Source organism: Narcine bancroftii, chromosome 1 (assembly GCF_036971445.1).
Source record: "Narcine bancroftii isolate sNarBan1 chromosome 1, sNarBan1.hap1, whole genome shotgun sequence".
Classification (NCBI taxonomy): domain Eukaryota; kingdom Metazoa; phylum Chordata; class Chondrichthyes; order Torpediniformes; family Narcinidae; genus Narcine; species Narcine bancroftii.
The window spans coordinates 265,488,948-265,505,380 of record NC_091469.1 but is presented as its reverse complement, the minus strand read 5'-3'; the positions used below and the strand labels follow the sequence as shown (position 1 = coordinate 265,505,380).

General features: G+C 38.9%; 1 protein-coding gene across 2 annotated transcripts in view; it reads left to right on the top strand.

Moving 5' to 3' along the window:
• Positions 1 to 8,562: 8,562 nt before the first annotated feature.
• copb1 (COPI coat complex subunit beta 1) overlaps positions 8,563 to 16,433 on the top strand; it is a 45,274-nt gene continuing 37,403 nt past the window's right edge. The window contains exons 1-3 of one of the 2 annotated variants that reach the window (XM_069897609.1): positions 8,563 to 8,672; positions 12,667 to 12,797; positions 15,118 to 15,347. In XM_069897609.1, coding sequence (XP_069753710.1) covers positions 12,707 to 12,797; positions 15,118 to 15,347 — 321 coding nt within the window. In that variant the 5' untranslated portion in view covers positions 8,563 to 8,672; positions 12,667 to 12,706. Of the gene's footprint in view, positions 8,673 to 12,448; positions 12,556 to 12,666; positions 12,798 to 15,117; positions 15,348 to 16,433 lie in introns of those variants that run through there. The other variant, XM_069897600.1, reaches the window with a different exon arrangement.

Below are 16,433 nucleotides of genomic sequence, written 5' to 3'. Positions count from 1 at the left end.
AACAACGAAATTGGTCTGTATGAAGATACTTTCAAAGGATCTCTATCTTTTTTTGGGATTACTGTAATTAAAGCACTAGAACAAGACTCAGATAATTCATAATGTTCTCCAACCTGATGTAATACATCCCCAAACACTGTAGAAAAATCATCATAAAAGATTTTATAAAATTCAATGGAAAATCCATCATCACCAGGCGATTTACCATTTGGCATTTCCATCATAGCCATTTTAATTTCTGAATCAGTAAATGGTTCTTTCAACTCCTGTATATCTGCATCCTCTAATATCAGTAAATTCAACTGTGATAAAAAAAAAGATGAATTGATCCAGTTTCTTGTTTTTCTTCAGATGTATATAACTTTTTATAAAATGAACAAAATTCATCATTAATCTCACGAGGTTTATAAGTAATAAGAGAATTCCGTCTAACAGCAGCAATAGTCCTCAAAATCTGTTCTTTCTTTAATTTCCACGCCAATACCTTATGTGGTTTCTCTCCCCATTCATAATACCGTTGTTTAGTCCTATTAATCACACATTCAAATTGATAAGATTGCAAAGTATTATATTCCAATTTCAACCTAGATAATTCTATTTTCTGATCTTCTGTAGCATCTTTCTGAAATTCCTTTTCTAACTCATCAATCTGTTTCTCTAATTCAAGACTCTGATTTAATTGATTCTTTTTTATTTTAGAGGTATAACTAATTATTTGTCCTCTCAAATAAGCTTTCATAGCATACCATAATACAAACTTACTTTGAACAGAATTAGAATTTTCTTTCAAAAAACAGTTAATTTGTTTTTTTTCAAAAAATCAATAAATTCTGTATTTTTTAATAACATTGTATTAAACCTCCAATGATAGGCCAGTTGAATTTTCTCAGAAGTTGCATATGTAAAGTATAACAAAGAATGATCTGAAATGACCCTACTTTTATATTCCGCTTGTTGTATTTTCCCTTGTAAATGTGGCGATACTAAAAAAAAGTCAATCCTTGAAAACGATTCATGTCTAGATGAATAAAAGGAGAAATCTTTCTCTGTCGGATTAAGACATCTCCAAATATCTACTAAATTAAGATCTTTCATCAACGCTTAAACCTGAACTGCCATCTTAGATTTCTTAACTTTCTTCAGAGATTTATCTAATAAAGGTTCCAAAACATTATTAAAATCACCACCACTAAAATATTATCATTAGCCTGACCCAGATATAAAAATGCATCTGAAATAAATATTTCATCATCTACATTTGGGACATAAATATTAAGTAAATCCAAAATTCACTAAAAATCTTACAATTCAATTTAAGAATACATCCTGTCTTTTCCTCCATTGATTGTAATTCAAAAGATAAATTTTTACATATCAAAATTGCTACACCTTTATCCCTGGAATTAAATGAAGAAGAATTTACATGCCCAACCCAATCCCTCTTCAATTTCATACTTTCTTTGACATTCAAATGTGTTTCTTGTAAAAAAGCAACATCAATTTTCATTTTCTTAATATACGCCAAGACTCACTTACGCTTGATTGGACTGTTTAAACCTTGAACATTAAAAGTAGCAAACCTCAACTTTGACATATCTACAAATATTACTAAATTCCAATAATATCTTTATATGAAAGCTCAAATCAATGTATATAGGGCCTCCAATAGGATAAAAAAATCATGTTAAAAGCTAACGAAAATGAAAATAATTTTTTTTTTTAAAAATCCCCACCCCCCAAAACAAACTACCAAAATGTAGTAATTCCTAAACAAAAAGTGGGTGTGGGTCACCCACCAGTGGCTGATGACTATGTTCTGGGTAAACATGTACCTCTTACTTTGTTCGTTTTAGATTGGTCACAGTGTTTGAGCTACCGAAAGAAAACAGAGACACACACCGAAAGCACTTCAGTTTACACAAATCTTTATTACAAAGTCTTAAGCAGATTTCAAACTACAATATGGACGCCCTCCCTAATCATACTTAACAACGCCTGGACTGGTCCCAACTGCCAAAGCGAGGCAATGACGGCACACTTGTAGTAGGTTGCTGGGCGCCGGTAGCAGCTTCTTCACCTCCCCCGACCTGGACGTTGCTTGGACTCTGGCTGTTCTTCCTTCTTGACAAAGGGTGTTCCCACCCCTCGGAGAGTCTAAATTTCAGCAGCAGGACCACAGGCTTATATACGCCAAAAACAATTAATCATGTACCCACTCCCTCTAACATTTGTCAGTCAAAATCAAAACTGAATATACTATTCTACAATTTAGAAGATTAATTATTATGGAACCAGGATGCTATGATTTCCTGGTTTATCTCGTAGATACAAAGACTTATTAAAACTTCTCGAGCAAGACAGGTTGTGAACAATTCGTCAATTTCAGAGTGTCGCATTTGACAACTGCTTTCCTTGGGCCTCACAGTGGAATTCCATTTCAAAGTGTATCTTCAGATAAATCCCCATGGCTGAGTTTAATTACATCTGCTAGTTCTGAAAGTAAGGTGACCTGAATGTGCCCCCAGTGTCGTCAGTTCCACATAAGCAAAAAGCATCTGGGCACATGGTTTTAATCCTCTATTACAGACTAGTAGAACTTAGACCAAATCTCTCCCTCCCCAGCTGAATAATGAATAACGTCAAAATATCATAATAACATAAAAAGTAAAATAAAAATAAGAAAATTCTTCTATTCATCCAAGAGATTCCAAACTCGGAGATCCAATTTCAGAAAAAGTTGGACTCTTTCTATTCCTGTTTTTCACATTTCTGCCATTTCTTCTGTTTCCAGAACAACCAGATTTTTCTTTAAGAGACAATGGTGGACTACGCCTTTGTCCTCTTATATCGGGCAATTAATCAACAAAAATCATTGCTTCACGATCATTCTCAAAAAACCGAGATTGATAGTCTCCATAAAACACCTTCAACACTGCCGAGTACTGAAAAGTAGACTTATAACCTTTACGCCACAAAACTTCTTTAACTGGATTAAATCAATGTCGATGTTGAATGACATCTTGACTCAAGTCAGGATTTAAAAAACTCTGCTATTCTGAATCAATAATGGAGTTTGTCGTTGTCTCGCATGCTAGTCGAAGTTTTGCTTCTCTGCCAAATAGTTCAAACATTGAATTATTACAGGTCTCGGTGGTTGACCAGGTAAAGGTGTTCTTCTTAAAGCTCTATGAGCTCTTTCCAATACCAAGCCTCCAGAAAACAATTCTTGCCCTAGAACTTGTGGGATCTAGTTTTTAAAAAAACAAAGAGAATCTTGTCCTTCCATACCTTCTGGCAAACCAATGATTTTCACATTCTGCTTTGATTCTCCAAGTAGTCTATTTTCCTCTCTAACTCCTTCTCACGTTCTCTATAAGTGATTTTTCAACCTTTAACACTTTTTCTGTGTTAGAAACCACTTGCTGTTTACATTCCAAAAAAGCAGACTAAAATTTTTTTAAATCTTCACAAGATGCTTCCACACATGTTTTAACTGTATTCAATTCTGAACTTATACTAGCATTCATTTGGGCCATCTCATTCATTAAAGGTTGAATGACAGCATTTAACTGCATATATTGTAGCTCAGAAAAGCTCAGCCCTGCTTTCTCTGATGTAGTGGCAGAACCAGGTAACTGCAGCTCCTGCTGCAACTCAACAAAAGGCATTTAAGAAGTTTTACTGCGGGACTGGACTCCCAGCGACGGCACCCCGAATTCTTCAGGGGTCGACGCTGGTCTCCCCCCGCAGCTCGTTGTTTTTTTTTTGCAAAATCACAGAGGAAATCGTTATCTTCAGGTTGAAATGCTTCCTGATGCATTTCAAACAATGGAGTTGTCTTCCTGCGTACTCCCTCTGTTAAAATCGAAAGGCTTCCAGAATCGGATCCACTTCTTGGGAACACGCACTTTCTTCCAGAGAACGGGTAATTCCAGCGCCATCCTTCACTTGGTGAGTAGTAGACATTTTTTTTCAGCTCTCACAGGCAGTCTTTGTGGTTTAGACACTGAGGAAATTAAACCTGAAGCTGTAACAAGTTGTTTAGGCCCCAGATCTTCAGCACTTCGAAAATGTAACTTCTTCTGCACTTGAGGTTTAATCTTTTTACCATTAATGTCCATAATAGTTCCTCAATACTTTAAGCTAAAATTTAAAGTGTTTAAACTTTAAAACAAAGAGTTAAAAAATGGGTACTTAAAGTCCAGCCAGAGAGGTCGAGATTACACGTCTAGACTCTATGCCCCTCCTCCCCCCCCCCCCCCACCAGGTGTACATTGACATGTGGGCAAGACTTGTCACAGGTGAGGTGACTTCAGAAGAGTTTCCAGATGGAGAGGCCACATGACCCTGAACAATCCACCTTCCCATTAATTTCCAGATGGCAAGGTCACGTGACCCTCCACAATCCACATTTCTGCCAGGTTGCCAACAGGTCACATGACGATCTACAATCCACACTACAAGGAGTATGAAAGCATTGGGATTAATTATCCAAAGGTGTAATTGATATCCAAAAGCCTGGACCAGCCATTCTCAACCTTTTTTTTTGGCTATGACCCCTTTAGGACTCTGAGCAGTTTCTGGACTCCCTTCACTGTGAATCAATCAAGTGTAGTTGGTTACTTCTGTACATCTCTCCTACTGACTAAATAAAAAACTCTGTAGAAAATATTTTATGATATTAGTCCATGACTATCTTAAATATGCTGTAGCTCTCGTTGAGAATGTCTGACTGAGACAAATGATTTACAGTCACAAATTAAATTCTGACATGGCAGTTAGAAATTTAAATGTAGATATTTAAATAATACTTACAGTCATTGTGATCATGAAGCAACATTTAGTTCACTGATGACCTTAAGTGTAAGGAAACTGACATCCTTCCCTGACTTTGTTTATTTGTGATTACAGATTCCCAACACAATAGTAAAAACACAGAAATACTGGAGGAACCCAGCCAGTCTTGTCAGTGTCAAAAAAAAAGCAAAGATATATTGCTGACGTTGTGGGCCTGAGCCCTTCTTCAAGGAATAAGAAGAATGAGCCAAAAGCAGGATGTCTCTGAAAATCTCAGAATTCAGACAATGCTGTCTGGGGGAGGAATCCAGACCAACAAAAGGTGTTAATTGGATGTGATAAGGTACAGGTAAAAATTTATCATGTTTGTGTGAAGGGAGACTGGGGGTGGGGGGGAGGGAGAGACAGAGCTGGAGGAAGGCGATGGGAGGGAAAAAGTGGGGGGAGGATGACTTAACAAAACCCAGAGAAGTTGATATTAATGCCATCCAGTTTGAGGGTGACCTGTCACAAAATGTGTTGTTCCTCCATTATGCAGGTGATCTCATTCTGGCTATGCATGAGACCATGGATAGACATGTCAGCAAGGGGATGGGATGGGGAACTGAAATGAGTGTACACTGGGAGATCCATGCTATTGAGGTGGACAGAGTTGAGGTGCTCAACAAAGTGATCTCCCAGTCTGTGTCCAATCTCTCCGCTGTAGAGGAGACCACAATGGGAGCACCAGATGCAGTAGATGACCCCTGCAGAATCACGTGAAATGCAGGATAAGGTACAAAGCAAGAATGTCAGGATATGATTTGTGCTGTTCTGCATTGATCTATGTTGTGACAGTAACTGTTCATTACATTCATAAATGATGAACATGTTGGATGAAAAAAATCAGGTAAAAGTTGTACAGAAAGGTAGCTTTCACTGTAAGCACTGTAGATGGATATGTAAATGATTAAGTGATATCAGTTTCTTGATAAGAATAGACAAATCTGTTGGCAATAGATTTCCAGATGAATTACTCTCAAACTACTAAGATGGGCTGTTAAAAAAAGATAGAACAAGGTACTCCTTAAATGGTAAAAGGCAAGCAGTGGATGGCCAAAGATTTATAACGATATAAATTCAGGGATTTAAAACAATCAAGGAGCAGAAAATGATGTATCAGGCCATGGGAGGGACAGCCTTTATATCTAGTGGACTTCAGAACATCAGGATGGAAATTGTGTGGCTTCTCTGTACCATCCTGTTCACCACATAAGAGACAAGAAATACAGATTTATTGTCAGAGTATATGCATGACATGACATACAAACAACCCTGAGATTCTTTTTCCTGTGGGCGAGGCAGAATTACCATTTATTGGTAGTGCAACAAAAAATTGTACTCAATGTACATATCTAAACAAGTAAATAAATGTAAACAAATTATGCAATACAGAGAGGGGGGGATTTAATAAAGTGCAAAAGTAAGAATCTTTAAATTAGATCATGATTCATTTTATTGGTGAGAAATTTGATGGTGGAGGGATAACAGCTGTTCCTGAACCTATGGCACCTATACCTCTTTTCTGATGTTAGTAGCAAGAACAGAGCATGTGCTGGGTGTTATGGATCCTTGAAGATTGCTGTTACTCTCTGATGACATCATTCCATGTAGATGTTCTTGATGGTGGGAGGCTTTTGCCTGTGATGTCCTGGGCTGTGTCCACTACCTTTTGAAGGACTTTATGCTCGGGAATATTGCTGTCCCCATACCAGACCATGATGCAGCCTGTCAGCACACTTTCCATGATGCATCTGTAGAAATTTGCCAGGATTTCCAATATTATACCAAACCTCTGCAAATTCATGAGGAAGTAGAGGCACCAATGTGCTTTCTTCATGATGCCAATAGTCTGTTAGGTCCAGGAAAGATTCACTGAGATAGTGATTCCCAAGAACTTAAATTTGCTCATCCTCTCTACCTCTGCTCCCCCAAAGATTACTGGATTGTACACCTTTAGATTTCCTTTCCTGAAGTCAACAATCAGCTCCTTGGTTTTGGTGGTATTGAATGCGAAGTTGTTATTGGTGCACCATTCAGCCAAGTTTTCAATCTCCCTCCTGTGTGCTGACTCATTGTCCCTTTTTATACAACCCATTACTGTGGTATTGACAGCAAATTTGTTGATGGTGTTGTTGTTATTCTGAGCCATACAGTCATAGATGTAAAGTGAATAGACCAGGTGGCTAAGTATGCAGCTCTGTGGTGCTCCAGTACTGTTGAAGATTGTGGAGATGTTCTCACTAATCTTTATGATTGCGGTCTAGAGGAGAAGAAATCAAGGATCCATTTGCACTGTCGGATGTTGAGTCCCAGATCTCGGAGTTTGCTGATCAATTTTGGGCTTGATGGTGCTAAATGCTGAACTGTAGTCATAAGGAGCATCCTGATGTAGTATCTTTGCTGTCCAGGCATTCCAGGGCTTTGTGTAGAGCCAATAAGATGACACTATGATAGGAGATTTGGAACAGACCTATGTCGTTGCTCGGGCAGGAGCTGATATGCTCCAATACTAGCCTTTGAAAACACTTCATCACCATTGATGTGAGTGCCACTGGTCAATAGTCATGTTGGCAGGTTACCACACTCTTCTTGGGCTCTGGTAAGATTGATGCCTTTTTGAAACAGATGGGTACTACACCCTGCCATAGTGAAATGTTGAAGATGTCCATGAATATGTTGGTAAGTTGGTCAGCGCAGATCTTTAATATTCAGCTGGGCACTCTGTCTGGACCAGATGCTTTCCTCTGATTCATTCTCCTGAAAACAGTGGTGGTACTTTCTTGTTCTTGTTGTCTTGTGGCAATGAAGCCATTGAGTTCATCTAGGAGTTATTTCTGTCTCTTACTTTTCGATTTGATTTGATTTGATTTTGTACCAGAGGGTGCAGATGAGGGTTACAAAGACGTCATCAGCGCAAAGCTGCAACTGGAGCTTTCCATTGGTGCAAAAGACATTTTCCTGTATCCAGTTCAGGCTTCAAAAGATTTCAAAAGTTTTGATGCAGTAAAATTGCATTAGATTCTGTCAACTTTAACCGTGAAATGGAAACAAGACGTATTATTAGAACTAAAATGCAAAGTTGAAAACACTTGCGCAGAAAATAAGTTACAACGTTTAATACTCCGCTAGTCCATGGTAGAACCAATATCTTTATTTATTTATAGATAGATTCGTGACGTTGCTTGAAATAGACTTACAATAAACAGGGAGGGATCAGAAGGTGAAAATACAAATCCAATGCTGGAGAAACTCAGCAGGCCAAACAGTGTAGAGAAACATAATTGAAGATACCTTGATGAAGGACTCAAGCCCGAAACGTTGGCTATGTATCTTTATCTTTGCTACATAAAGGACACTGATGAAGTTTCTCCAGCATTGTGTTGTTACTTCAATCACGGGAGGTGGATGTGAAAGGGGGGTGGGGGGGATACAAACAGAAACAAATGGTTCGAATCATTCCAAATACCTGCTGGTTAAGTCTCCAACTAAATTATAGTCCGATACACTACTGTCAAATTTATTCATTACATCGGGAGACTTTTTCTATCTTGTCTAACATCAAATTTAAAACTCTAAGAGATCCTGATTGGAGGATGGATATTTATGGTCCGACAGACTGAACTAAAGTTCAATCTGATTGTTAATCTGAGATGCAAACTGGGTTGTAACAGTTCTGACGCGCTGTCGAGTCTTGTTGGAGGGTGAAGCGTGACGTGGCGGCCAGCAACGCGTTCCGTTTGCGTGCCTGCGCGGCCACCGTCCGTGGTGAGCGAGCGAGGAGTTCCACGTCAGCCGGGGGGGAGACCGTGAGCGTGTCCGGCCGCGGCTAGAGGGTGAGCGGTGGCTGCGGGCGGGCTGGCGGTCGGGATACAGGCTCCATCCGTGCCCTTGACAGCGGGTGCAGTGAACGCGCCGTCTCCAGGCGGATGTTGCCTTTGCGCCTCGTCGGCCTGTGGCGGTTGCGAGAGTCGTTGATGGCGGTCCGCGGGCGGAGCCTCGGCTCGGGGCCTACGCTGGGCTGTGTTCGAGCTCCACGAAGCGGAGATCCACGTACAAAGTTACCTGAAAGGGTATCGGTGGAGCCGGGATCCTTCTCTATTGCACTAGCGAGGGGTTGGAACCCGTAAACAATGAGCGTTCACAAAAGCAAGAGACGTCCTTCGACTTGTTCTAAACTGTGCTGCATGCAATCACTTAATGTTCTCGCAGCAGGGTCTTCCTTGTCTTTGTTAGATTATAACTTTTGTGGGATTTTGCAAGTTAGTGAGTTTTATTTTGTAAAACTGCCCTGAGACGTAACAAAAGTTAAATGGGCGAGCTCAAGGTTCTGTCAAAGATGTATCATGGAGCAGCACATAACAGCTGAGGGAGAGACCCACTGCACTTGAAGGCACCTTGCCAGCCTACCTTTCGTTTGGAGAAACTTCAAATTGTACCCTGTGGAGAGGAGAGCCCAGGAGTTTCTCTGACTTTCTTTTGTCGTCTGTCTTTTTTTTTCCAGTTTACTTGTACCATAATTTTTTTTTCATTGACAATCTCCTTTAGAGTTTGGTATATCCGGTTAAATCCAACTACTGCAGTTTTGACTGATTCCCTCTTGTATATTTTTCTGCATTAGTTTCAATTTTGCTTTGTTGCAGTTGGACAATTTCATTATTGAATTTATAAAAGCTTTTTCAATGCTGTGTATATTTATTCCCTATTTTTCCTTTTCATGCTTTAACCAGGTTACTACCCTTGCTCCTGCGGTTTTCACTGATCCTATATTTTGTTCTTCTGGATTCAGAGAATCAGGCAAGTTGCCTGCAAGAAGCAAAAAGTACTTGACAATGGAACTTCCCACTGACATTTGACAGCTTGCTGCTAACCAAAACATTTCAACTGTTTTTAAACGTCGTTGATGGCAGAGATTTCTAAACTGTCAAAATAGTAGAATAATTAAAATAGCAAATTGGTTAAAAGAATTACTCAGTTCAAATAAAATAATTCATTCGTTTACTTTGATTTTTTTTTGAAACAAGAAATGTGACCCAGTTCAGATGTACAGGTAGTGTTATGCTGACCAGCCATAGTGTTTAACTGAGGAGTCTGTCACAAAGTGCATTGGGCCCATCTGTGCAATGGGTTCAGTTGTGAGTTGAGTGCTTGAGTAGGTCAGGGACATTGATTATGAATTGCCATTTGCAATTCAAGTTTTTAACTTGTTTGTTTTGCTCAGAATGCATCAGAGTTTAAAAGTAAATTGAACAACAAATTGATTGACTTCTGGCTCAGTGTAGTTCCAGTACCACAGACAAGAATTTAGGATTTGTTTTACAATTTCCAACTAACAGACAATTTTATTTAAATATATAATTGTATTATTTTATAATTCCCATGAAGATTATTATCTGCATTCATGTTTTTTTTGTTGAGTTTATTAGAACAACTTTCCTTAACATTAGCCCTTGCCTTGATTCTGAATTCATATTATTCTTTATTTTTCTCACTGATTTTACTTTTGCCTTCAGTTTGATCTTGATCCCAGTTTGTCATATACTTGTATATAATAATCCAACCTCCCTTTTGTCTTTGCGACTTTTGTCATTCATTTATTTATGGTTATGTGAAAAGGGGTTGTTGAAGGAGACATGGTGAGCTGCTCCAGCCATGATAGTCGATCATGGCTGGGTATTGGGTAGTAGACAGGCGCTCATCAAGCTAATTACTTGGTTCAAGGTGACATAGTGTTTCCCAAATGCTGTTGTAGCTGTCCTCATTTTGCCTGGTGGAGAGTTTTAGTTTTCATTGCTAATGTACCTTGGAGGTGATGGGTGTCATAGGTGAGTGATGTGTAGTGGGATACCCAGCCTCTGCAATGTTCTTTACATCAAGGGATGGCACCTGGTGGAACTGCTGCTTCATAACTGAAGCAACCTGGATATTTTCCTATCCTCCAGAGTCATCTGTGTTGAGTTTGAATGTTCTTTTTGAAATCATTTTAATTTCCTCAGGCTCCTGTTTTCTCCCAGGTCCCAAAGCCATGCAGGTGATTAGGTTAATTGGCCTTTGCAAAATGCCACTATATGTGAGTATGTAATGGGTCTGGGATCTTGGGTGAACTTCATGGAAATCGGGTGAGAATATATTGCAGGAAGAATTAGTGGGCAGTGTGCTGGCTGGTTCATGGACCATCAACTTGTTGGGCTGAAATGGACTTAATGTATAAAGCAATGCAAGTTTTGGAAAGAACAAATTTATATTTCATCCTTATCATTTGAAAATTGGCAGCATTGTCATTGGTGAGGTAAACGTGGCAACGCTGATGCTTTTGCAGATCCAAGAGGACCAGGGATACAGCCTTTCAGCTCTTCTCTGCAGGGTCCTACTGCTCAACTATACTACCCAACCATCCCCAGAGCAGGTTTAATTGTCTGTATTAGAGTTTTACTATTCTTCTTTGGCTTGGCTTCGTGGACGAAGATTTATGGAGGGGGTAAAAGTCCACGTCAGCTGCAGGCTCGATTGTGGCTGACAAGTCCGATGCGGGACAGGCAGACATGGTTGCAGGGGAAAATTGGTTGGTTGGGGTTGGGTGTTGGGTTTTTCCTCCTTTGTCTTTTGTCAGTGAGGTGGGCTCTGCGTTCTTCTTCAAAGGTGGTTGCTGCCCGCCGAACTGTGAGGCGCCAAGGTGCACGGTTTGAGGCGATATCAGCCCACTGGCGGTGGTCAATGTGGCAGGCACCAAGAGATTTCTTTAGGCAGACCTTGTACCTCTTCTTTGGTGCACCTCTGTCACAGTGGCCAGTGGAGAGCTCGCCATATAACACAATCTTGGGAAGGCGATGGTCCTCCATTCTGGAGAAGTGACCCACCCAGCACAGTTGGATCTTCAGCAGCGTGGACTCGATGCTGTCGGCCTCTGCCATCTCGAGTACTTCGATGTTAGGGATGAAGTCGCTCCAATGAATTTTGAGGATGGAGCGGAGACAACGCTGGTGGAAGCGTTCTAGGAGCCGTAGGTGATGCCGGTAGAGGACCCATGATTCGGAGCCGAACAGGAGTGTGGGTATGACAACGGCTCTGTATACGCTTATCTTTGTGAGGTTTTTCAGTTGGTTGTTTTTCCAGACTCTTGTGTAGTCTTCCAAAGGCGCTATTTGCCTTGGCGAGTCTGTTGTCTTTCTCATTGTCGATCCTTGCATCTGATGAAATGGTGCAGCCGAGATAGGTAAACTGGTTGACCGTTTTGAGTTTTGTGTGCCCGATGGCGATGTGGGGGGTCTGGTAGTCATGGTGGGGAGCTGGCTGATGGAGGACCTCCGTTTTCTTCAGGCTGACTTCCATGCCAAACATTTTGGCAGTTTCCGCAAAACAGGACGTCAAGTGCTGAAGAGCTGGCTTGAATGGGCAACTAAAGCGGCATCGTCTGCAAAGAGTAGTTCACGGACAAGTTTCTCTTGTGTCTTGGTGTGAGCTTGCAGGCGCCTCAGATTGAAGAGACTGCCATCCGTGCGGTACCGGATGTAAACAGCGTCTTCATTGTTGAGGTCTTTCATGGCTTGGTTCAGCATCATGCTGAAGAAGATTTAAAAGAGGGTTGGTGCGAGAACACAGCCTTGCTTCACGCCATTGTTAATGGAGAAGGGTTCAGAGGGCTTTGGCAAATACTAGAGCGCATCGGATGCCCCCCAAAGTTCCTCAACATGGTTATCCAACTGCACGAAAACATACAAGGTCGGGTCAGATACAGTTTTACTATTATGTGCAAGTTAATTGTCTTGGAGGTGTTTTTTTTTAAATTAATCTGAGAGAACTGGTTCACAATCAATTTTTTCCCTCCCATAGATCGCCAATATTCTTGGGAAAATCCACAACCGCTGGCATCATGACAGCTGCAGAAAATGTCTGTTATACGCTCATAAATGTCTCCTTGGACTCTGAGCCTCCAAATGAAATTAGTTTAAAAGTAGACTTGGGTAAGCTTCTCCTCCACCTCCCCTTTCACTAAATGTTTATATTTATGTAATTGTGAAACAAAAAGAATTGTGCCTCATTTGTTACCTGAATTTTTTTTTTAATCTGCCAGGGTACATTTTCTTTAATCTTCAGACAGGGGAAAAAAAACCTCTTGTTTATAAGCACTTGAAAAGTGGATTCAGTTGCATTTTCATCTGTAGGTGATGCCAGGCCAGAAAATTCAGAGGAGACCTTAGCTTTGAAGTTACTGCAGTGCATTGGGTGGGTGTGGAAAGGGGAATGAAAGGGCCGAGTGGATGTTCCTAAATTAATAAAATGTTTCTTCAGGGCAAAAATTGTAATGAAAATCACAAAAAGATGCTGAAAGTGTGCCTGTTTTTCACTTGGTGAAGACAGCAAGAAAGATGTTAATGGAGCTAAATAGGTCAATATTTAGAATATTTAATCACTTGTATTTTGTGATAATGCATATTTCATCACTTTTAATTCTATTTATTAATTCATGGAACGATGACATTAAGTGCCAACCATATTGATCTGGAGTCAGATACAAATCAGTCCTGATAGCAACATCAAATTGCTTTACCTGAAGGACACCTCACCATTTAATGCTCACTAAGACTAAGAATAACTTCCAGGTTTATTTAATTTTTGAGTTGCTTGTGGCTTGAATTATATTTGTACAAAAACACAGAAAATTTAGATTTATTGTTGGAGTGCATACATGACATCACATATAACCCTGAGATTCTTTTTTTCTGTGGGCGAGGCTGAATTACCACTTAATGGGAGTTCAAAAAAAAACTGTAGACATGTAAACAAATAAAGAAGTGTGAACAGATAACATGTTCACTCTGTGCAGAGAGAATTTTAAAAAAAAACAATACTTCAAAAAATTCAAACAAGAATTTTTAAAAAATAGCTCTCCGAAAGTCTCAGAATTCAGACAATGCTTGTTGCTGGGAAAGGAATCCAGACCAACAAACGGTGTTAATTGGATACTTTCTGAGTCTTCCTGCTTCTGGCTTATTCTTCTTGTTCTTTGAAGAAGGGTTCAGGCCAGAAATGTTGGCAGTATATCTTTGCATTTTTGGGTGCTGAGTTCCTCCAGCATCTGCAAACTTTTGTGTTTCACTTATATTTGTGCAAGTCTGGCTTGTGCAGGTAAGTGTTTTGACAACTTATACTAACTCTTCTTTCAAGTCTGTGGCTAAGTTTAGTTGAGTCATTGACATTGTCATTTTTGCTTCTGTTTAGTTCCAACTATAATCAATATTTTGCAGCTAGAATTGAATCTAATACATTTTAAGTTTACTAATGACCACTGCCATAAAGAATATTAATTGCTAGTTTACCAATGTGGTACTGTAATTTTATTATCTTACTTTTATTCTTTTTAAATGTAATTTTCTATTTTATTCATGTTATAAAATCTTTAAAAAGTTTTAAAAAAAAGAATATTAATTGCTATATTATTTCTTTAACCTCTTAAAAATGAGTTAGTTTTTGTTACTCAACCTTGAATTTAAATTCCATTGACGTGGAAGTGGATCATGGGTTGATTATTCTGTTTACTGGTGTGGAGACCGTTTCTAGTGCTTTTGAAAGCAGCAATATTCTCTTTTGATATTAACTGCTATTGAGGCCTTAACTGTTGTCTTGTCCACTAAAATTATCTTGAAAACATTGCCCTTTGACAATTTTAATTCTTTTAATTTTATGGTTGCTTCATTGTTGCATTACGGCTAAGTTACTTTGCATTCATTCCAAAGTCTAGACAGTTGATGTTCAGACGCGAGTTCAAATCTCAGCATCATATCTGGAAAATTTAAATTCAATGAATAAATCTGAAATGAAGAAATTTAATTTACAGGATTGTCATAAAATCCATCTGATTTGCCACCATTCTTCTGGAAAAGATAACTTCCATTTTTACCAAATCTGGCCTGAACATGATAACAAATAAATAGCTTTTTGCTGTACTCTGAAACTCAAGCTTGAAGCCACATCAGTAGACATTTTGAACAGTGAATTTTTAGAATCTATCATGTGCTGCTTGGAAAAACTAAGTAGATTTGATCTGGAAATGGAATTTTAGAACATCAAAGGGATGTACTGTTGGAATACAGGAAAAAGCAAATTGGAAAGTTTTTTTTTGCAAAGCCTGGCTCAGGCATCGTGAACTTCATGGTCTCCTGCATTGCATAGCTCAATGTAATTAAATGGTCTTTTCAGTTTTTCTTGAATCTAACTCTCCCTGTTTTTTTTTATTGCTTGATCCACCATCTTCCCCAACTTCCTTGTTTACCATTACTCCAGAAAAGGGAGATGTGAAGACTAAAACTGACGCATTGAAGAAAGTGATCATCATGATTCTGAATGGAGAGAAACTGCCAGGCCTCCTCATGACAATCATTCGGTTTGTGTTGCCACTACAGGATCACACAATCAAAAAACTGCTGCTGGTCTTTTGGGAGATTGTCCCTAAAACTACAGCTGATGGCAAGTTGTTGCAGGAGATGATACTTGTATGCGATGCCTACAGAAAGGTACAGAAATGTTTGTGGTTTGAATCTAACAATTGAAACAAATAAATTTGACTCGAGACCGATGAAAGTATCAGTTTTTCTAGCATCTCTGCAGTCACACATTTTGTAATAACTTCAACAGCCTTAAGTACTGCTACAAGAAAATGGGGTGAATGCACCAAACAGGTTTGGCAGTGGATCTGATGTCCTTTTTGAAAACATAATTGTAATTTTTGATCTGAACAAGAATTTTTTATCTTTTGAGGGATAAACTTTGATTTGAGTGTGAAGTTTAATGTGGTTATTTTTGCATTATTTAGTGAATTAAATTAAACTGTTGGGAAAAGCAGCTGAAGAGATTTTTTTGTTGCTAAAATTTAATTTGAATTGTTCTTTAAAATAATGAGATTAAATTTGAGAGGCAAAATTAAATTGGTGATTGAAACATAGATGTACATTTCAAATGCAGCTCAAAGTAAGGTAATTTTGGACTAAATTCACTCTTCGGTGGAGAAACCTATTTCCCAGAGTTGAAAGTTTTCACGAGTTCTTTTGTGAGGTCACTTAGTGAATGGGCCAGAAGTATCCATTGGATGATGGTTTCTTGAAACTTGCTTTATTCATGCAAATTTAGAAAAGCCTAAATTATTGCATTGAAAATAACATTATCGGCTGCTTTCCACACTGGCTGGAATAGTTGAGATGCAAATTCTGCTGAGTTTTATTTTGCTTGATTTTCTGTATCATGCAAGTTTACCCATTACAAATGTAAAATGTTCCATTTGTATGGCAAAGTGATAGATTTGGGATTTTTTTTAATATCATGTCTTTAAAATTTTAACGTGTGTTAGTCAAGTGCTGAGATTGTAGAGTTGGAGAAATACATTTGTAAATGACTATTTCAAAAATCATTTTTAGCCAGAATCTGGTCTACCTTATTTTAAAATCTTTGAAAATGTTTCTTTTTTTTCGTATGGTGTTCATCTACAATAATCAGTATAAGAGTTGCCTGTGACTTAAAGAAACTAAAAAAAAGTGACTGTTTCTTCGAAGGTAAGAAATTAGCAGAAACGTGTGTTATGGACCATGGGCTGTTTTATTTCTGAC